Here is a 21562-nt window from a genome sequence, read left to right as displayed (position 1 = left end):
GGAAACAATTTTGGAAACATTATTTTAAGGTACAAAATACTATTTGGTGTTGCTTTAATAGTCTTGATTCTTTCTAGATAATTCCCCAATATCAAGCTAACTGCTGTGGACAGAAGGACAGAGTTTAATGGGTTATTAGATAGATTTCTAAAACAGGCTGACTTGTGGTGATGTATTTAATTAAAAAAAAGTATTCAACAGACAGTGATGATGCAGTGTGTATAATAATGTGTGCATGTGCCACTCTAGGTGGTGCAGTATTTGGCCGGCTGTGGACTCCAGAGTTGCATGATGTTAGTCTCTAAAGGCTATCCTGACATCGGCTGGAACCCTGTTGAAGGAGAGCGTTACTTGGACTTTCTGCGGTTTGCGGTCTTTTGCAATGGTGATTGATCTTACAGTACATGTAAATAGATAGAGGTCAAATATGGATGTGTTATATGGATTTATTTCCATTTAGAAACCTGGTAATGACATTCTCTACCATTTCCCAGCTTTAACCTTGCTCTTCTGATGCATACTTAGTCAACGTTATATTTAAGATAGCTGTCCTGGGTCTAATTCTAAAGTGAATGCTATGGAGTGAATGCTTTCGTGTTGAATGCTTCTCCATAGGAGAGAGTGTTGAGGAGAATGCTAATGTGGTTGTGAGGCTCCTGATTCGGCGACCTGAATGTTTCGGTCCTGCCTTACGAGGGGAGGGCGGGAATGGCCTTCTGGCTGCCATGGAAGAGGCCATCAATTTCTCAGAAGACCCTTGTAGGGATGGACCCTCACCCATCGCTGAAGCTAGCAGAACACTGTATGTTCAGGCATTTTTTTTTTTTGACATCAACATTCTAACCTGCCACCGTGGTCTCCATATAATTAAAATCAAGATGTTTTACCAGTGCCACAAGAATATATCTGATCCTCTTCCACTCTGAGCAGTTCTTTTATCCCTCTGCAGGAGTGATTCTCTGGAGGATGAGGAAGATGACACCATCCACATGGGCAATGCCATCATGACATTTTACTCCGCCCTCATTGACCTACTGGGACGCTGTGCTCCAGAGATGCATGTAAGGGTGATGCAGCTTATTCTGCAACCCATTTAGGCATGCCTCAAATTTCTCTACATTCATTCAGAATTTAGGTAACAGGGGAGGGTTCTTGACGTATCCATTTCCTGCCTGTTGTAGTAAACTAGTGTAGAGTAGAAGTAGTGTAATAATATTAACAATGTGATGAGTGATATACACGTGCTTACAAAAATATAGCGGAAAAGTGTAGCGGAATGGATATCACTCAAGAAGATATGCTGTTTTCCTAAACTTATGTGAATAATAAAGAGACTTGATATTGATACTTGACTAGGAAGAGGGGTGTATGGTACCAATAGTTGACCTCCGCACATATGCTGGTTAGGAATAAAACCTAAGAGTTGATGTTTTTTTCAGCTGATCCATGCTGGGAAGGGCGAAGCCATTCGGATCAGAGCAATTCTGCGCTCTCTAATCCCCATTGAGGACCTTGAGGGTGTCATCAGTATCCCATTTCGTATGCCTACTTTGGCGAAAGGTGAGTCTTTGTGTTGATAAAGACTAAGTACCTCAGTCTAGGTATTGAGGTGTTCTAAATAACAGAACCAATATATGATAAAGATTCATTTACCATATATTCTAGATTCATTAGATATAAAGTGAAATATTTCAAGCCATTATCTTAATCTTGATGATTACGGCTTACAGCTCATGAAAACCAAAAATCTGTTTCTTAACATATTAAAATAAAAATATTATATTTGGTTCAGTAAACACAATCACAATCATGGGAAATACTGCTGAACTGATAGTTGTCCAGAAGACACTCATTGACATCCTCCACAGAATGTCATTGCTGAAAGTGTTCAGAGTGCTGTATCAAAGCATATTCATGGGAAATTGACTGGAAGTGAAAAGTGTGTTTGGAAAAGGTGTGCAAGCAACAAGGATGACCGCAGCCTTGAGAGAATTGTCATTAAAAGCCCATTCAAGAACTTGGGGGAACTTCACAAGGAGTGGACTGAGGCTGGAGTCTGCATCAAGAGCCAGCATGCACAGACGTGTCCAGGAAATGGGCTACAAGTGGCACATTCCTAGTGTCAAGCCACTCCTGAATCAGAAACCAGGTTAGAGCGTCTTACATGGGCTAAGAAGAGACAGAACTGGACCGTTGCTCAGTGGTCCAAACTCCTCTTCTCACATAAAAACAGAATTTGCATTTCATTTGGATATCGGGGTCCAATCAATGTCTCAATAGTCTAGAGGAAGAGTGGAGTTCAGTTTGATGTTTCCACAGTTAGTGATGTTCTGGGGTGCAATGTCATCTGGTGGTGTTGGTCCACTCTGTTTTATCAAGTCCAGAGTCAATGCAGCCTTCTACCAGGAGATTTTAGAGCACTACATGCTTCCATCTGCTGACAAGCTTTATGGAGATGCTGATTTCCTTTTCCAGCAGAACTCGGCACCTGCCCACAGTGCCAAAACTGCTAGTAACTGTTTTGCTTACCATGGTATTACTGTGCTAGACTGGCCAGACAACTTGTCTGGTCTGAATTGGCCAGATTGCCTCCATACCATGCCACATTGATGCAATAATTTGTGCAAAAGCAGCCCGAGCAACTATTGAGTTATAATCTATTTTAGATTAGTCAGATTAGTCCATTTCTTTTCAAAAGGTCACCATTTCTGTATTATAACCTCTTTATTCTAATATTTTGAGATACTGATGTTTGGTTTTCATGAGCTGTCAGCCGTAATCATCAAGATTAAAACAAAAATGGCTTGATATATTTAACTTTATATCTAATGAACTTTTTCACGATATTCTAATTCTTCTGAGACCCACCTGTATATTAAGATATTGGGTGTATTTGTCCTCACTTTGTAATAGTTTTTGGGTCCTGCTTTATATTTTGCAGATATTGACATGACTTTACTGTGAAATTTTACTTCCAGATGGATCAGTTGTTGAGCCTGACATGTCAGCAGGCTTCTGTCCTGACCACAAGGCAGCCATGGTTCTTTTCTTGGATCGGGTCTATGGGATTGAGGATCAGAACTTCCTGCTACATCTCTTGGAAGTGGGCTTCCTGCCTGACCTTCGTGCAGCGGCTTCACTTGACACAGTGCGTTTTTTTGTTATACTCAATTGTAACTTACTTTAAAGGTCCACAAGGCACTGTCATCCATGAATCCTCTCTTTGCTTCATTAAATTAGTTTGTCTCTCATTCATCCAGTCTAATGCTCCTGTCTTCTCTTGCAGCCAGCCCTGAGTGCTACAGATATGGCCCTAGCCTTGAACCGCTACCTGTGCACAGCTGTGCTGCCTTTGCTTACTAAATGTGCCCCACTGTTTGCTGGCACTGAGCCTTTTGCCTCGCTCATTGACTCTCTGTTGCACACTGTGTACCGCCTGTCAAAGGGCTGCTGCCTGACTAAGGCCCAGAGGGATGCCATAGAGGAGTGCTTGCTAGCTGTGTGTGGGTGAGTTCAGTTTACTGTAATACCATCTATGTAACATGCCACCACATTAGTGACAACATTAATATGCTGATATACAGTATTTTAAAATGTGTTAACTTCATATGAGATAATGCCTTCATGCATCTTTTGGTTTATGTCTGCTTTAGGGCAACTAATGATTATTTAGGGCAACTAACAATTATTTTCATTGTCAATCAATCTGTTGATTTTCTTGATTAATCTACTAAATTAATGTCAGAAAATGTTGAAAAATGTTGATTATTGTTTCCCAAAGTGTAAGATGATGTCTCAAAGTGTCTTGTTTTTGGTCACACCCCAAATATATTCAGTGTTTTACTGTCATAGAGGAGTAAAGAAAGCTTATTAAAATATAAGATGCTTGCTAGAAATATGATTAATTGTATGGGTGATTTGTAAAAAATTAGAAGCTAGCTAGAATCACTCATGTGATAAATCAATTCTCAAAATAGTCTGCCAAAATTGAAAACAGATCAGTTAATCAATTAGTTGTTGCAATTCTTTTTATGAAATATTAATGTTTTGTTCTTATATTGAGATGACTATTGAGGGGATTATCCAGATGTAATTATCTAAACTGATATCATTTTGATCAGATAGCAACAGTCTTATTTTAGCATCACCTTTTCCTGGCCTCTGGGTATGTGGCCCTGCTGCTGCCTCTGTGATTACTACTTTTACATGTAGATACATGCTATTACGTGTAAGTCTTTGCCTGAAGATGTGTCCCTCTTGACATGGCAGCAGACCAAGCTTGACTTATGTATGAACAACTACAGTGTAGTTTATAGTCATGGCTTGAAGTCAAAGTAGGTGCTACACATTGTTGGTGATTGGAGGATGTTTCCCCCCTTTACTGTGCAGCACTTTAGGTACCTAGATGAAGCTAAATTGAACCCTGTGTTGTGTTTGTAATATTACCATTCAAAATATAACAACCCAGAATCCTTATCTTTTATATCCACTTAATGAAAGTTTCCCTTCATTGTGTGTGTGTGTGTGTGTGTGTGTGTGTGTGTGTGTGTGTGTGTGTGTGTGTGTGTGAAGGAAACTGAGGCCCTCCATGATGCAACATTTGCTCAGAAGGCTGGTATTTGATGTCCCCCTGCTGAATGAACACACTAAAATGCCCCTTAAGGTAAGAGAGTCCCAAGTTCTCCTCAACATGTTTTGCCTTTTACGTTAGCACTGGCATTGAATAATAAGAAACTAATAAAAGAGTGGCTTTGATTGTGATCTCCAGCTGTTGACCAACCACTATGAGCGTTGCTGGAAGTACTATTGCCTGTCTGGAGGCTGGGGTAGCTTTGGAGCTGCCTCTGATGAAGAGCTACATCTCTCCAGGAAGCTGTTCTGGGGGATTTTTGATGCGTTGTCAAGGAAGGTAAAACAATACATTTAATTGCAGGCCCTTGGGAAACATGGGATGTTTAATGGAAATGCTAGACTTGTGTTTACATTTCCCCTCACTGTTCACAGCTCATTGGTGTGTATTTTGCTACATTACTGGTCAAAAGTTTTGAAACACCTTCTCTTTTAGGTGTTACTGTATGTAGTAAGCAAAAAAAAGTTCCCATACAACACGTATGGCAACTCATTCAGGTCTGTTAGAAAACCATTCCCACTGTCTAACATGGTCTAAGGTGGTTAAGGGAATGGCAAGAGTGAAATGCTGTCATCATAGCAAAAGTTGGCTGCTTTGAAGAGCCTAAAATAAAAAACATCTAAACAAACAGCTTTGTTTACTCTTTTTTTTGTTTACTACATTACCCTTATCCCACATCCGTTAATTCATAGTTTTCAGTTTTGCTCTACAATGTAACAATAGTAAACATTGTTATAGTAGTAAAAGCCATAAAAGAGTAGGTGTTTCAAAACTTTTGACTTAAGCTAAGTTTTCTGTAAAAGGGGTGGTGCTCTTAGTGTTTATATACCTGTGCACTGGCTTTGGTGTGATCCTCAGAAGTACGAACACGAGCTGTTCAAGCTGGCATTGCCCTGCCTAAGTGCTGTGGCCGGAGCCTTGCCACCAGACTACATGGAATCTAACTATGTGGCCATGATGGAGAAGCAGTCCTCGATGGATGCAGAGGGAAACTTCAACCCCCAGCCAGTCGATACTTCAAAGTCTGTCTGTTTGTCATTAAAAACTAGTTTCATTCTTTACATACTATGCTTGCCATTTTGAAGTAATGCTTATTCTTCCACACAGTGTGGTTATCCCTGAAAAACTGGATAATTTCATCATCAAATTTGCTGAGCATTCTCACGAGAGGTGGTCTATGGATAAGGTATTTTCATCTTTTTTGGAGAGTGAAGTGGTGTGGATGTCTTTGGATAAGAAACAAATCATCAGCTTATGCCATTTTCTCTCAGCTTACCAAAGGCTGGGTACATGGTGACCAGCTCTGTGAATTCACCAAGACACACCCCCTTCTAAAACCATACAAAAGCTTGTCAGAGAAGGTGAGGCTCTTCCTGTATACTTTTTAAAAATGTCCGCTGTTTTGACCAAGGGTTTTATAGGGTATGTAGTCATGGGTTGACTATATAATGTGCCATTCATATGTTTTCATTAAAATAGTGATCTAAATCCCTGTTCCCAGTGTTTCATTAAAAAAGGAAGATATAATGTTGAGTGTTACTAACAGCCCTTACACAGTCAACAGTACAGTACCCATGATACTTACAGTACCCATGAATACATTATGCCAAATCTTCTATATTGTAACTGCCCTGATATCTATTATTGTTTTACTAGGACAAAGAGATTTATCGGGGTCCCATAAAGGAATCCCTAAAAACCATCCTGGCATGGGGCTGGCTCATTGAGAGGACTCGAGAGGGTGACACAGCTAGCCTTCACAACCGCACACGCCGGATATCCTTATCAAGTCAGGTGACCAAAGAGAAAACTCTAATGATTTATTCCTTAATTATATATAATTTTGTCACCATTTAGCAACAGGGTTGTTGTACTTGCATCTGGGCCTATTGTCCCAACCTTTCTATATGCATGATGGCGCCTTAGTTAAGAGTATCTTTTCTTTGTTCTAAACATGTTTAATAAGTACTGGTAACCAGGGATGGATTACTGAACGGGCCTACCGGACCCAGGCCCAGGGGGCCCTGAAGCTCAAGCCTCTGTTTTGAGGTCACTACTATGTTCTCCACCCCTGATATCTGTGTGATAACAATGCTTTGTAATCAGCATCTTTTTGTACAGCAAGATGCCTTAAATCTGTTGAGGGTTTGGTGATGTGTAGGTCTCAATCTATCCATTTCTTTCCACAAAACTCCTAAATCCTCCGGGGGGGCCATGGCCCTGGACCCCTCTAGCATTGCTGAGTTAGGGTGGTGGTAGCCTAGAGGTAGAAGTAGCTTGGCTAGCATGCAGTAGCCTGAAACGTTGTGGTTTCAGTCTCCACCATTGTGCCCTTGAGCAAGACATTTAACCAAAAGTTGCTCTGGAGTCAATGTAGTCCCTTGTAATAGAATTAACATATGTAAATGTTCTAACTTTCTGAGATGGGCATGGGTGCCCTTTTCATGTCTGTGCCCAGGGGCCCAGTGGCTCATAATCCGTCCATGCTGGTAACTACAGTACCAGGATATGTGACATGAGTAAAGTTAATTTTACTAGTAATTTATTTGTAATTCAACCCAGGCTGCATTGTACAAAAACAACGAACAAGATGGGCATGAGTAGCATGATTAGTATTTAACTGATTTGCTTACATTATGATTCCTCATTCCTTATGTACTGAAGGATCATGATGTCTAAATGTTTTGTTAACATTTTTTATGCATTATATTCCATTGCAAGCAGCATTCTATGGAAGGCACTCATGGATTCAGCCCTAGACCAATCGACATGAGTAATGTGACTCTCTCTAGAGACTTACACGTGAGTGATGCTGTAGGCTCTTACCAACAGAGAGTATCTTGGGTGTACTGGTAAACTGCCACCCAAGCACACGCTTGAACTCTAAAGCTATTTGTAAATTCAGGGTCCTTTAGAACACACTCTAGACACTCCAGCACTAAAGGTGGAGCAGAACATCACATTAGTGTAACTTGCAGACTAAATGTTTATTCAACCTTTATTTGCGGAAATTCATGAAGGGTAGGCCTCATTTTCAATGATGTTGAGATTATGATCATAATGAAATATTACACAGTAAAATAGTACGCAATAGTTGTAGTGAAATGTAAAAATGCATTACATTTAAAAAATAAATTATTAAAAGACATATATATATTAACTGGTAGCCCTAAAATCTTACTTCAAAGGCTAGAATAACTAGATGCACCGCATAGCAGTACATAATATGACCACCGTATGGTGCTTGCATGTACAATACAAATAATGCTTCTCTGGCTTTCCCTCCACCCCCTTACTCTTACAGTACAGTACAACTCCTTATAAACTGTGCATGCACTCCGCATGGTTGCTCAATGGTTGTTGTATCTCAAATTTTCACATTTTCTACAAAAAATATATGTGTTCAAAAGCCTCACTCGCCATGTGTGCAACCTCACTAAGACAAGTCTTCAACAACAAAAAGAGTATTATTTGATGAGTTCCAAATGTGCCTAGATGACTGCACTGTGCTAGCGGCGGTCGTAATGAGAGTTAAGCAAATCATTAGAATAATATTGTTTGGTTAAATGGAATCTGATTTTACAAATGCACCCCAAGACGGGAACAGCAAATGTTCCTGAAATTTAGTTGTGTTACATTCATGTAATCACAAATATATTAAAACACATTGTGATTATGCACATATACAGTATATCCCATTCCCATTCCCTTATAGTTCTGATCAAATATAAAATATGGCACTTTGTCCATCAAACTTGAGCTAATCTCAGTGGCAAATTTATAGCCAATGCAAATCTGAGTATATTGATACAAATATCTGAAGGAGTGGTTGTAGAAAATGTCAACTTGGGAATCTTTTAATTGTCTTTATGTATCAATAAAGTATTTGCTCAATAGTAGTTAAGTCCCGTCTATTTTAGGTAGTGATGTTTAATGGAATAACAATCTCTACCTACCCATACAGAATTTTGATGTCAATAGATTTTTCAATGAGTTGTTTGTCTGTTTCTGTTTCAGGCCATGGCTGAACTACTTGCAGAAAACTATCATAACATATGGGCCAAGAATAAGAAATCTGAGCTTGAAGCCAAAGGTAGTCTCTATTTCAGCGCCATCACCTGATGATCTATTTTTCCTGTGTTTCTAACTTTCTTTCCTCACACCATCAGCTCTCTTTCAGAAGTATAGAATAGTATAGTATAGAAAAGACGCTCATTATACAAATACTTTGTACCTGTACAGATACAACAGCAAAAAAAAAACAACTGCAGCTTTTCATACAAAAGGTCACTCCAATACATCTGGAAAGTGTTACGATTTGCATTACCCCAATGCAGCCCATTTTTCCAGGTTGAATTATGATCTACATTCCTAGACTCCCTCTGTCAAGTACCCTGGCTGCGCTGTTAACAAACCACACATACGAACCAGAGGCGAATGTAGTGTATAATTTCATATGTCTATGTAGTCAAAGCAGGTGAAATTGTAAGCTAGAAGCTGTCTACTTGAGGATCAAACTATTTAATAAGAAAGTAAATGTACTTGAGTAAGAGTGGAGCGTTCTCTGGATTAAAGTTACTCCTATGAGTACAAGAAACAATTAGTTAGTAGACAAGATTACTACCCACCTCTGCATACCTGCCATGCATTCTCACATGACTTTTTAAGTGTTTGTGTTTTGCTAGGTGGAGGGAGCCATCCTTTGCTGGTGCCCTATGACACTCTAACGGCCAAAGAGAAATCAAGAGACCGAGAAAAAGCACAAGACATCCTGAAGTTCTTTCAGATAAATGGTTATGCTGTGTCTAGGTGAGTGAGTGAGGGTGTTTCGCTTACAGTTTGTTTGCTCTCGTCCAAATCAGTTAATGAACTCCAAAAAATGTATTGTTATGAATATACTGTAACAGAATTTTCTGAAGAATAGTATATTCATGACATCATATGGGAATGACTTCACATTGGTTAACGTTGACTTCCCATTGAGTGAACTTGAAAGAGAACTGAGTGATTTCCCATTGGCTACTTAAAGAAACGTCTTCCAAATACTATTCTGCTTCACACTTCACACAGAGAAAACATGCTGTCTTGTGATCAAGGCTTATCCGTCAGCTACTTACTTGCTACTATTATGCATGCTGGTAGTTTGTGCTCTACCACTTACCAGAAGGCAAAGCACACCTGGCTGCATGAACCAATTAGCTCAAACCATTGATTAGCCCAGGTTAAAGTTTGATCACATTCCCACCACAGACAAACTAATTCAAAGTTCTTTTGGAATTGTTACGTATGTACCGAGACCACCTCTTTTCAAGGGTCTCTGTGGTGGTTTTGGTCTACACCCAATCGGTACACCTGACCAAGGGATTTCCGCCAAGGAATAAGACAAACCAGAGTCTGGGGGAGTTGTGGCACAAGCAGCTGCAGCGTCCATGCTACATTTGAGTTCAAGTGCCCACAGGGACCCGGGTTCAAATCGGACTCGCAGTCATTTCCCGATCCCACCATATCTCTCCCACTTGCTTCCTGCCATTTTTCACTGTTCTATCTGAATAAAAGCAAAAAGCTCAGTGCTCTTTTAGCAGTGACACTAAACTGTATGTATGTATTGTACAATTCACAGGGCTAAAAAGGAGCAGGATCTTGACACACCCTCCATAGAGAAGCGATTTGCTTACACTTTCCTACTGCAACTCATTACCTATGTGGACCAAGCCCATGAACATTTGCTGGAATTTGGTAAAGTGAAAATAGACTATTTCTATCACATTCTACGATTCATTATGAAATCATAATGCTTTGTGCTTTTTCCTGTGTAGTGTTCTTGAGAATATTTAGACTACATTTTTACACCATATTCATTATACAGCAATTGGTTGTGATGCTATTTTGCACTTGATTTCAGATGCCAGTAATCAGCCAAAGGGAGAAAAAATGTGTCATGACCAGCAGATGAAGTTTTTTGGGAAGGTTAGTATATTTTTGAAAATTGGTTGCAGGTTTGGAATAGTTCTGTATCTAATACCACTATGTGATACCCTGTAAAATAGTACTGGCTATTTATGTTTTGAACATATCAGTTCATAAATCATTTATTTATTTTACTGTATCAACCCATAGGAAATGAGATCTCACCTGTTTCTCCTAAGGGACCCTTAGGAGAAATAAGGTAAGATAAGAATAGATTGAGCAGATAAACAGAATATTTTGAGATCCTAAATTGAATTTACAGTAATTTGGATTTGGGCTGAGACAATAGGAGGGGTATTTCTCAGCTGTAAGTCCATCAGTAATTCCTTTTTTGTTCTGAATAGTAACTGTATCCAAAATGGTAAGAAGCAGACTATAATTTAGCAGTTATTTTATTGTTTTTATTGACACCTTTTGCATACCATGTATAGAAAGTAAGTTAATTTACTAGACTAGGCTTCTTTAGAATGTCCAACCACACTCACACCAAAGGGTCTCAACTTCAACCAGTATACACCCTGGGATGCCTAATTTAACAATTAAGGCAAAAAGTACATTTGCCTCAAGAATGTGGTGTTTACCCATAATTAGAGTCTTGGAATGTCAGAAAAACACAGCACCAACAATTTCATGGTAAAGAGAGATCTAGATATAAATATATAAAAATGAGTGTTGCGGGCAGATTGCATTTGTAGAAAAGAGGTAATTTATATATCTAGCAACAGAGGAAGAGGAAAGGGAGATGAGACAAATAGAATTTACAAAACCACAGCTCAACCCCTCGCATCCCGCTTTCTGAAAGGTGCCTTTCAGCCCGACCTCCACGTCAGTGCCCCTGTGGGACCTCATGGTGGTGCTAAAATCTCTGAGACTCTTTGACGCCCTGCAGGGGAGGCGCACCTCACCATTTGGAAACCACTTGTCTAGGGATCCGAAGGACGCAAAAAAAAAAATCTATCGCTTTTTAGTAACTTCAGTAAAGAAGTTTACAGTAAGAGAGGAGACTGGGCCAAGCAAAAAACGTACGCCCTAGACGATATTAAACTCAAAATGGTGTAGCTCAAAACCAATCTACTCCTCGCCCTGACACCGGTCAAGCCAGTGAGCAACCTAACGACCCTGTCAGTGAACCCTGCTTGTATGCTTGTTCTCTGCAGAGGTTTTTAAGATCCTTCTCCATCCGAATCCCTTCTACCAATCTAAAGTGCTGGGCTCAAGTTTATTATTGGTGAAGCTACTGTACCTGTTAAGCTATAAAGGATGCATTGTGACATATTCTGAAACTTTACTGAGGAGAACAGCACAATACTTGATTTCCAAAGTGTAACTGAATGACAATTATCCTTAAGAAAATTGCAAAAACAGTCATCACTCATTTTGAGTGAGTAATTGAGTGACTCATTTCAATCTGATTTGTGTGTCCTTTATCACAGGTGGTCTTACCCCTCGTGGATCAGTACTTCAAAAACCATCACCTGTACTTCCTGTCTACTGCATTACACCCTATCAGCAGTGGTGGCCATGCCTCCAACAAAGAGAAAGAAATGGTGACGAGGTAAGATTGCTAGATAGAGTGCTAAATAGAGTTTTTTTTTTACTAATTAATCACTAATTCAAATTTGTTATGCAAAATATGACCCATTTGAATTGTGAAAATAATATGTTTAATAGAAAAGATGATGTACTGTATAGACAATCTATGAGTGAAAATATCTGGCCGGGCATTCTTATAAAGTTCAATACCCTAATCCCCACCTTAACATGAGTTATGGTGTTTGTACAGCTTTATGGTCTCTCAAAAGTAGTTTTTGCTTGAGCTAGTTAAGGTAAGCTAGTCCTTGATGTGCCAACAGTTGTAGATACCTGCTAGACATTTCTTTTGAACAATGATCATAAAAGAGCTTTGTGTGGAAGTGTTTTGAGGGCATTGAGCAAAAATATTAATTTGAATTAAGGTTGTGAAAAGACTTTGTTCTGTTTTTGATTTTATTCTCTCGTTTTATGAATCAAAATTTTATTAGGATGAAAATGTATGTAAAAAAGCACATTATAAATACAAATAGAACCATTCCGAAATTCTGACTCAACTTCCTCTGCAATCTTTTCAATATTAACAGTTTTCTAACACTATTAGAAATATGTTTTTTTCTCCTTTTACCTTTCTCTTGTTTTCAAACCTCTCTTGCCTAGCCTCTTCTGCAAACTTGGAGTTCTTGTCAGACATAGGATATCACTGTTTGGTAAGGATAGTGTGGAAACGTTCCAGTATTGTCTTGAGCTGTGCCTGATCATTTCAGACTCTGAAATCATTTCCACAACAAATTTCCTTTGTGTGCATGTTGCTATTTGTCTTCTAACAATTATTCACTGCATGTTTGTCAGGTTTTGTGAATATTATTTGTGAATTTATTTCAGTATTGCTATGTTCCAACTGGGAGAAAATAATGTAAATGAAGATAATAAAAGTAGTGGTCTGATAAAGAAATTTGATTGGATCAAGTTGGGACTCAGATCAAACCTAACCATGTATTCTACATTGTGACACCAGTTCAGACTTAACTCATTGAATGCCAAGCTGTTTTCGGGAGCTTTGTCCTAGAGTGCCAGCAATCTAGACCATTGTTGATGATTTTTGTACAACCACAGCATAATCTGTGTTATAGCTATGAACACATACAATGGCTCGTTTAGAAGGTGAGACTTTAAGCTCTCGGTGGGTGCAAACCGTGTATTTCTACACGCCTCTGTTCCTGAGAAATCCCAAGCTAAACAGTGGCTAGTTTACATCAAAATCGCTGTTTTTTTCTAGAAATGGAGATATTGTCTTTCATGAAATATGAAGTGTTGCCTGTTACTTACTTGTGTAAACTTTCCGGGAAGTGATCAGCAAGACCTGGCGAGACTGCCACCTAGTGATAGACCCACGAAAATGGCCTGGTTTTGACCTGACGTGCATGCGTCACTGATTCGACCCAAAGCGGCAACCGAGTTATGATAAAATGTCCAGATTGTGCGCTTTCATGAGTTTTAGATCGTCATATATCCCAAAAGAGTTCCCAAAATCACATATAAGGTGTGTTAGAGTGTCTAGTTTCGTAATTTAAAAAAAAAGCTAAAAACGTAATATTACGTTTTTGGCACTCAACGCATGGGAAGGAAAAACGTAATATTACATTTTTGGCACTCAATGAGTTAATGTAAACATAATGAATATATTAACAACTTTTGTAAGGTATTGTTCAGTGTAGCAAAAATTAATTTTAAGTTCTTATTGTTTTCATATACAGGATATTTACACAAGTCTCACATTCATTGTATGCATTGTCATGACTTTAATTAACATTGAATAAACTACTGTAAATGGCATACATAATGAAATTACACAAATAAAAAAACACAAATATTTAGTATAGAATATACAACACTGTTCAATATACGGTATGCCATTTTGTGGACATTTTACACAATAATACTGCAATTTGTACACTTCACAGTTGACTTGTGGCATGAGAGTGCCTGACAGGTTAATCGTATATTATAAATAAAGTATAGTACATGTGTTCTGTGTATGATTGATTGATATGATTGATCATTCATAATGCATGTGCATCATACAGTTCTGGACAAATGTATTGGAACCCTTTGGGAAAAGGGAATTTAGTGCTTTAGTGCTTAGAATAATGAATTTCACCATTGAGCAACAACTCACTTCACTTTCTCTCTTAGGAAATGATGCGGCTTCTATTGTAAACTGTCTCCACATACTAGGACAAACACTTGATGCCAGGTAAATATTCCATCACAAGGCTGAACTGATCTCAAATTCATGTGTTGCTCTGGTATTTTTCTTTTCTATCTGTTTTGACCACCGTTAATAGATGAGATAAAGTTCAGACTTTATCAGACTCAAACTTTTCAGGTTTCATATCAATTTAGACATTGACAGTACAGCTAGTCTATATCTAAAGGGTATATTATTATATTTTTTATAAGATTATGTGATTTATTTGAGTTTGTATCTCTGTTTGTGTTGAGAACTGTGATGAAGACAGGTTTGGACACAGTGAAAGCAGCACTGCGGGCATTCTTTGACAATGCTGCTGAGGACTTGGAGAAAACTATAGAGAACCTGCAACAGGGCCAGTTCACTCACACCCGTGCTCAGCCTAAGGGAGTAACTCAGATCATCAACTACACAACTGTGGCATTGCTGCCTGTGCTCTCCTCCCTCTTTGAGCACATCACACAAAACTTGTTTGGGGAGGATATCATCCGTAAGGATTATCAGACCTCTTATTCACTCATTATAATGTAAAAGTTCCTTGACAAACTTTGAACTAACTGAGGCTGTTCCAAAAATATAACCCATAATGATGTCCTAAGAATCCCATTATTTGAACAGACTTATTATTATGTTTTCTTTACAGTTGATGATATTCAGGTGTCATGCTATAGGCTACTTAACAGCCTGTATTTACTGGGCACTAGCAAAAGCATTTATGTTGAAAGGTATGTTAAAACAATTTCTCTCATTTAACACAACTATTTTTTTTATTTAATTTATAAGCACTGAATATGTAAAATGTATCTTGAAAAGTAATAGATGTACAGAGTAAAATAAAGAAATATTTGGGCTGGAAGAGATTCACATGTAGGTATTAGTGTTTCAGTGATAATGTTAGTAGAATTTGTCTCCCCTTTCTAGACAGCGACCAGCCATAGGGGAATGCCTGGCAGCTTTTTCAGGAGCTTTCCCTGTTGCCTTTTTGGAACCTCAACTCAACACATTTAATAGTCACTCCATTTATAATGTCAAACCCTCAAGGGAGAGAACAAGTATGGTTTCATTTTTTACTGTCATTGTATAAAACATTTGACTTCCATAAAACATTGTAAAATGCATGTCTAAAGGAGAGACTACTACTGCATGTACATGAATACATATATGGTAAATCCTTACATACATACAAAAAACCTCCTTTCATCTAACCCTTCACCACTACATTTCAGTCACATCTATATCTCATTTACTGTGTAAATTGTCAGTAAGATTAAACAATTATGACCACAGAATGTTTTCCTTGCACTAACGTCAACGACAGATCATTTTGTTTGAGCATTTTTCATTGATTTCAACTGACTGATTTTGGAGCGTGTTCAATACAGTAGTTGCATACATTGCACAGAAAATCCTGACTGTTCTAATCAGTAATTTGATAAATTGTCATTACATTGTTACTTACCTTGTTGTAAAGACAGATATGTTTCAGCAGGTTACTTGTGGCTTACATAGGTAACCTGCTGAAATGTATCTGTGTCTCCTTTTACTGCATTGTCGCTTAGTTTATTTTGCTCTATTTTGTTTCAGCTCTTGGACTACCTGCTCAGGTGGAGGAAATGTGTCCTCTCATTCCATCTCTTGAGAAGTCCTTGGAAGAGATTATGGAGCTAGCGGAGTCAGGCATGTGCTACACACAGATGCCTCATGTGATGGAGGTGGTGTTACCCATGTTGTGCAGCTACATGTCACGCTGGTGGGAACATGGGCCAGAGAACAACCCTGAACGAGCAGAGAGCTGCTGCACCTCACTCACATCCAATCACATGAACACGCTGCTGGGGAACATCCTGAAAATAATCTATAACAATCTGGGAATTGATGAAGGAGCCTGGATGAAGCGGTTGGCAGGTAGGCACAGTATGATAGAGAGGTAGTATCTCTGTGTTTGTCCACTGTCAGACATGTCTCCCCCCTACACATCTGCTACATCTCTCAGGTCACTAGATGATAAAGCAGCTTTTGGTTTTCAGCTCTGGAACCAAATTCCTGATGACATCAAAGTTGTTCCAACTGTGGCCAGTTCCATATTTACCATGGATCACCCGCATGCAATATGCCATACTCATCAACAGCTAATTGTAATTCACACAGCTATGTTATAAACAATTGACAAGCTGTGGTATAGATCAAGTTAAATTCAAATTTTGTCATTTGTCCAAATGTTTTTTGGTATAGATATATCTTTTGGGAACATGATATAGTAGGCCCACTAAAGCTTGATACTCAACCTTACTGTATATTTGGAATGGTTTTTACTAACCTCAGAGTAAAACTCGTGTCCATATTTCAATTTGCAGTCTTCTCTCAGCCTATTATAAGCAAGGCCAAGCCTCAGCTTTTAAAGTCCCATTTCCTACCTTTGATGGAGAAACTGAAGAAGAAAGCCGCCATCGTTCTGACAGATGAGGAGAACATGAAGGCTGAGGGACGGGGAGAGATGTCCGAGTCTGAGCTTCTCATCCTGGATGAGTTCACCATCCTTGTCCGTGATCTATATGCTTTCTACCCTCTCCTCATACGATTTGTGGATTACAACAGGTACCATGTCATTTAAAATTGATAAAACTAATGGCATGTTGGGACTTCTCCATTTACATTTTAATTCTAATATTTTTATTCTTAGGGCAAAATGGCTTAAAGAACCTAACCCAGAGGCAGAAGAGTTATTCCGCATGGTGGCAGAAATCTTCATATTTTGGGCAAAATCACATGTAAATCAAATAGCTATCTCTCTCCCTTTCTCTCACTCACTCACTCACACTCAGTCACTCACTCACTCATTCACTCATTCATTCACTCACACACCTATACACACACATGCACACACCTTCTTTTCTGCGTAATGGTTCCACTGTCTAAATTCTTTAGTGTGATTCATGCAGTGGTGTAGTACATTTGCACAGTATAGTATATACAAATGAATCATTGCTCATCTTTCCTGATTGCAGAACTTCAAAAGAGAGGAGCAAAACTTTGTTGTTCAGAATGAGATAAACAACATGTCTTTCCTCATTACGGATACCAAATCAAAAATGTCAAAAGTAAGTACAGTTTATTGAGGGTTGTATGTTGTTGATAGTGTATGTCTGAGTTGTTGATGGTGTGTGTCATTGTAATTAGACCTATCAGAATATGGGTCATGATATGCAGCCAATCCAGAGAATTTAGCCAAAATGTTTAAGGTATCATTTATCTTGATGATATCACTTGAACAGAAAATATGGTTCGGAGAATATTAGCTGTGAAATTTTGTGATCCAAATGTAATGAAACTTTGCACAAGAAATCCTTTATAGCCAACAAGGAAAAAGCTGTATTTCTATCATTTTTAGTATAAGATGTGTGTTTCATAGGACATCTTTGATCTCTTGATGTGTAAAATAGGGAGGTGTGTCAGACCAGGAGAGGAAAAAGATGAAGAAAAAAGGTGACCGCTACTCTATGCAGACCTCTCTTATTGTAGCTGCTCTCAAGAGGTTGCTGCCTGTTGGCCTGAATATTTGTGCTCCAGGAGATCAGGAATTGATTGGACTTGCTAAGAATCGCTTCTCTCAGGTATTGTAGCACTTTGACACATTGTAGAGAGAGTATGTACAAAACAGTTAGTGGGGCCAGTGTTTGTATTTTTATGTGAATAAAATGATACGATGGTTCTCCTAGCCAAACCCACTATACACCATGTCATTAACATCAAAATCACTCCCTATCTCTTGCCCTATCTCTTTCTAGCGAGAAACTTAGGAGTTATGATCAATGACCAACTAACCTTCTCTGATCATGTTGCCTCGGTTGCCAGGTCTTGTCAGTTCACACTTTACAACACAAGAACAATCAGGTCATACAATGTACTTGGCTCAATACGCTACCTAACTCCTGATACAGGCCATGGTCATCTCTTGACTCGACTACTGTAACACCCTCTTGACGGGCTTCCCAGCCCAGCCTGGCCTGGTGAAATCAACCCAAAAGGGTACATGTTACCCCGCAGTCCATTTTAGCTCCACTGGCTACCTGTAGCTGCTCACATTTCATTCAAATCACTAATACTTGCCTACAAAGTAGTGTCCAGTTCTGCACCTACTTACTTGAATGCCCTCATAAGCATAAGTTTACCCTCTACTGCTGCTGCTGCTCTAACCTTGTCCTTGTCACACTCTACCTTGATTGTTCCTTTTTTTTTTTTAAGTTGCTTTGGATAAAAGCATCAGCTAAATGTATGTAAATGTAAATGAAAAATATATTTTGCTAGTGCAGAATGCATATAGGCAATACTCTGCTAGTCACACACAGGTTTTAGTATAGTAAAGCAAGTACTAGTGGAATTGTGCAAGCAGATTCCTTCAGATGTGTTGACTGTCAAAATACGGGCTGTTTGATGTGCACTGCTGGCTCTTTTGAAGGGAATGACAGATGTCATTCTCATTGGTTCAAAGGATGTTACACCCAAACATAACACATAAGAACAACCCTTTTGAACAGTGCGCTCAGCGTCTGATCACAAAATCATGCATTAAATTAGGGAATGTGGACTGGACACGCCTAAAATGCCTTTAAACTTTGTGTCTCTGACCAGACGTTTCAGATCTCCAAGATAGGGCCCTAAGTGTCTGACTCAAATTAAGCTAAATGGTGAATATTAATTATACAATTAATTTGGTGAAATGACAATTGATGGCATCCACTCATAAGCCACCACCACTCTGCCTCAGGTTTATGTGGCAGTGGTCTAGTTATAGGCCTACTCTAGGTTTGTCAGTAGCAACAATTTCTTTCTTGTGCTTGTTTGTTTGTACAGAAAGATACTGAAGAGGAGGTGCGGGAGACTATACGGAACAATCTCCATCTTCAGGGAAAAGTATGGATTGTTTTCAACCACCTGCATGAACCGTCATTCTACCCTCCATGTTTTGTGTTTTTTTTTACTCCAAAACACTCATTTAACCTAGAGGATTCCAAACAAATGCCCAGACTTCTACAAAATGCATATTGAAGGCGCTCTAAGCGATGTTGGGTAATGTCACTTCTGTTGATGTTCAAACAAAACAGAGAGCTAGCTACTTCAACCACTCATATCAAAGCCAACCCGTGACACTGAGAACAGTCTCACAGTCGCTTCTACGCTACGTCACATCTATGAAACTCCCGCCCTGCGTCCTGATTGGCTCTACCATACAATCTTGTGCTGAAATCACTCTCAACGGAAGCGATCCCAGATGGATGTGAGTGGAGCTAGTCGGAACGAAATTCATCTGGCGAGAGTCAGGTTACATCTCGTCACCGATTTGCTGGAACAGTTTGTTATGTTTTTATGGTTGTTTTTGTTGCCGTTTTTGGAGCCTGGGCTGTCGATAGGGACCGCATTATTCTACAGTGTATTCAGGGCACAGGCAGCTAGCGGATGGTGAGGTGATGTTTGCAGTATGTGACAAAAAATGTTTAGCTTAGAAACCGTGTAACATCACTTAGAGCACCTTTAAGCAATCCCTCCAGGATTGAAAGAAATCATGACCAGATACACCTGAAGATATACCTCATCTTTTCAGCAGCCTCAAACAAGACAAAGTTGTGATTGATTGGTGGTTGGTTCGCTAGAAAGCTTCTAGCACCTATGTCCACTGGTCTTGTGTGTGCTTGCCAGGCTTTCTTCCTGGATTCAACTTTTACCTTTCAAAGGCTTCTTGTGGTGTTGAGTATTACTTCTGAGTATTTGGCGAACACGGTTATGTAAGATTTTTTCAGCACAATTCACACAGTAAATAAGAAGACACAATTGTGCAAAGTGCTCAACAGCAGCAGCATATTTTAATGTAAGACAAGAGAGGGGTTTGTTTTGAATTGTTCTGTGCTCAGGATGTCACTTTCTCTTCCATATTCCATGCCACTCTGTCTTTTCCATTGTTCTACATGTCTCTGCTTTTCTCCTTTGCATGTGTTTTTCTCCTTTGCATCTTCACCACCAGTACAGCGTCTTTCAAATCAGTAAAGCGCCTCATCTTCATTCTGAAGTGGATCAGTAGCCATCAGGCTAAACACTTTGTACCTGAATTGCTTGGGCATAAATTGCCACCTATGCATAAATGATTACATCGCCATGGCATGTTAAAGCACACAGCATGCCAAGGCAGTGCCAATCCCAGAACATGATTGCTTATGTCAGTAAGTTACATGAATGTCATGACTGTACAGAGCATGTTTGGTTGTATCATTGCACCAATGAGTCAAGATGTGGGAGGGAACAGATGTGTTTTGGGGTTACAATTACACTGGACTGGAATCATTGCAGCATAGCTACACAGAGCTGTTAAATCATGTGTCTTGTCAGCTGGAGGATCCTGCTATTCGCTGGCAGATGGCACTATATAAAGACATGCCCAATCGAAGTGAGGATACTTCAGACCCAGAGAAAACAGTGGAGAGGGTGCTTGATATTGCCCATGTGCTTTTCCACCTGGACCAGGTAGGTCTGAATAAACCCAGCCCACATTGTCTGAGTCACAGTAGAATGAGAAACTATGTTATGTTATGATAGGAGCACAACAGTTACTATCATAAATCCTAGATATGTTGTCACCTGTGGTCATAATTGAAAGTTTTTCGAATCAAAGCCTTATTCCAAAAGAATGACCATCATTAACATTACTCAAACATTGTGTGAAATTGCTTTCCAAAATATCCAATGGAAAATATCAAAAGATGCCCTAAAGGTACGCTCATTTCTTTAAGGTTGAACATCCCCAGAGGAGTAAGAAAGCAGTGTGGCACAAGCTCCTGTCTAAGCAGAGGAAGAGAGCAGTGGTGGCCTGTTTCAGGATGGCGCCTCTTTATAACCTGCCCAGGTAGTGCTGCATGGACTTTTTCTTCAAAAGTAGGACAGTATCACTTTTTAGATGACATGATATGGGACAATTTAGTCCTGCATTTCCATAATCAACTTAAATCAATCATTATTGATGAGTAAAAGTCTGCAATTTCTTCCATTTTTAATGCCATACCATTTGGCTCTCCCCAGGCACCGAGCAGTCAATCTATTTCTGCAGGGTTACTTGAGATCCTGGATAGAAACAGAGGAACACTACTTTGAAGACAAGCTTATTGAAGACTTGGCAGTATGTATTGTTTTGGTAC

General features: G+C 39.2%; 1 protein-coding gene across 4 annotated transcripts in view; it reads left to right on the top strand.

Annotated features, from left to right (window-relative positions):
• ryr2a (ryanodine receptor 2a (cardiac)) overlaps nt 1-21562 on the top strand; it is a 110302-nt gene that overhangs the window by 61565 nt on the left and 27175 nt on the right. For all 4 annotated transcript variants that reach the window (XM_048233682.1, XM_048233681.1, XM_048233680.1 and 1 more), the window contains 32 exons: nt 250-385; nt 616-802; nt 950-1061; nt 1440-1560; nt 2979-3148; nt 3287-3507; nt 4573-4663; nt 4769-4909; nt 5489-5652; nt 5738-5816; nt 5902-5991; nt 6287-6424; nt 7355-7432; nt 8648-8723; nt 9316-9439; nt 10251-10366; nt 10533-10597; nt 12031-12152; nt 12788-12837; nt 14324-14384; nt 14633-14871; nt 15025-15106; nt 15303-15433; nt 15966-16286; nt 16736-16976; nt 17062-17149; nt 17387-17479; nt 17822-17992; nt 19233-19292; nt 20760-20894; nt 21161-21273; nt 21447-21543. In XM_048233682.1, coding sequence (XP_048089639.1) covers nt 250-385; nt 616-802; nt 950-1061; nt 1440-1560; nt 2979-3148; nt 3287-3507; nt 4573-4663; nt 4769-4909; nt 5489-5652; nt 5738-5816; nt 5902-5991; nt 6287-6424; nt 7355-7432; nt 8648-8723; nt 9316-9439; nt 10251-10366; nt 10533-10597; nt 12031-12152; nt 12788-12837; nt 14324-14384; nt 14633-14871; nt 15025-15106; nt 15303-15433; nt 15966-16286; nt 16736-16976; nt 17062-17149; nt 17387-17479; nt 17822-17992; nt 19233-19292; nt 20760-20894; nt 21161-21273; nt 21447-21543 — 4113 coding nt within the window. The remainder of the gene's footprint in view (nt 1-249; nt 386-615; nt 803-949; nt 1062-1439; nt 1561-2978; nt 3149-3286; nt 3508-4572; nt 4664-4768; nt 4910-5488; nt 5653-5737; nt 5817-5901; nt 5992-6286; nt 6425-7354; nt 7433-8647; nt 8724-9315; nt 9440-10250; nt 10367-10532; nt 10598-12030; nt 12153-12787; nt 12838-14323; nt 14385-14632; nt 14872-15024; nt 15107-15302; nt 15434-15965; nt 16287-16735; nt 16977-17061; nt 17150-17386; nt 17480-17821; nt 17993-19232; nt 19293-20759; nt 20895-21160; nt 21274-21446; nt 21544-21562) is intronic.

The sequence above is a fragment of the Alosa alosa genome, chromosome 22 (assembly GCF_017589495.1).
Source record: "Alosa alosa isolate M-15738 ecotype Scorff River chromosome 22, AALO_Geno_1.1, whole genome shotgun sequence".
Lineage (NCBI taxonomy): Eukaryota > Metazoa > Chordata > Actinopteri > Clupeiformes > Clupeidae > Alosa > Alosa alosa.
Note: the sequence above shows the minus strand (reverse complement) of the source record. Positions and strands in the feature narration are given on the sequence as shown.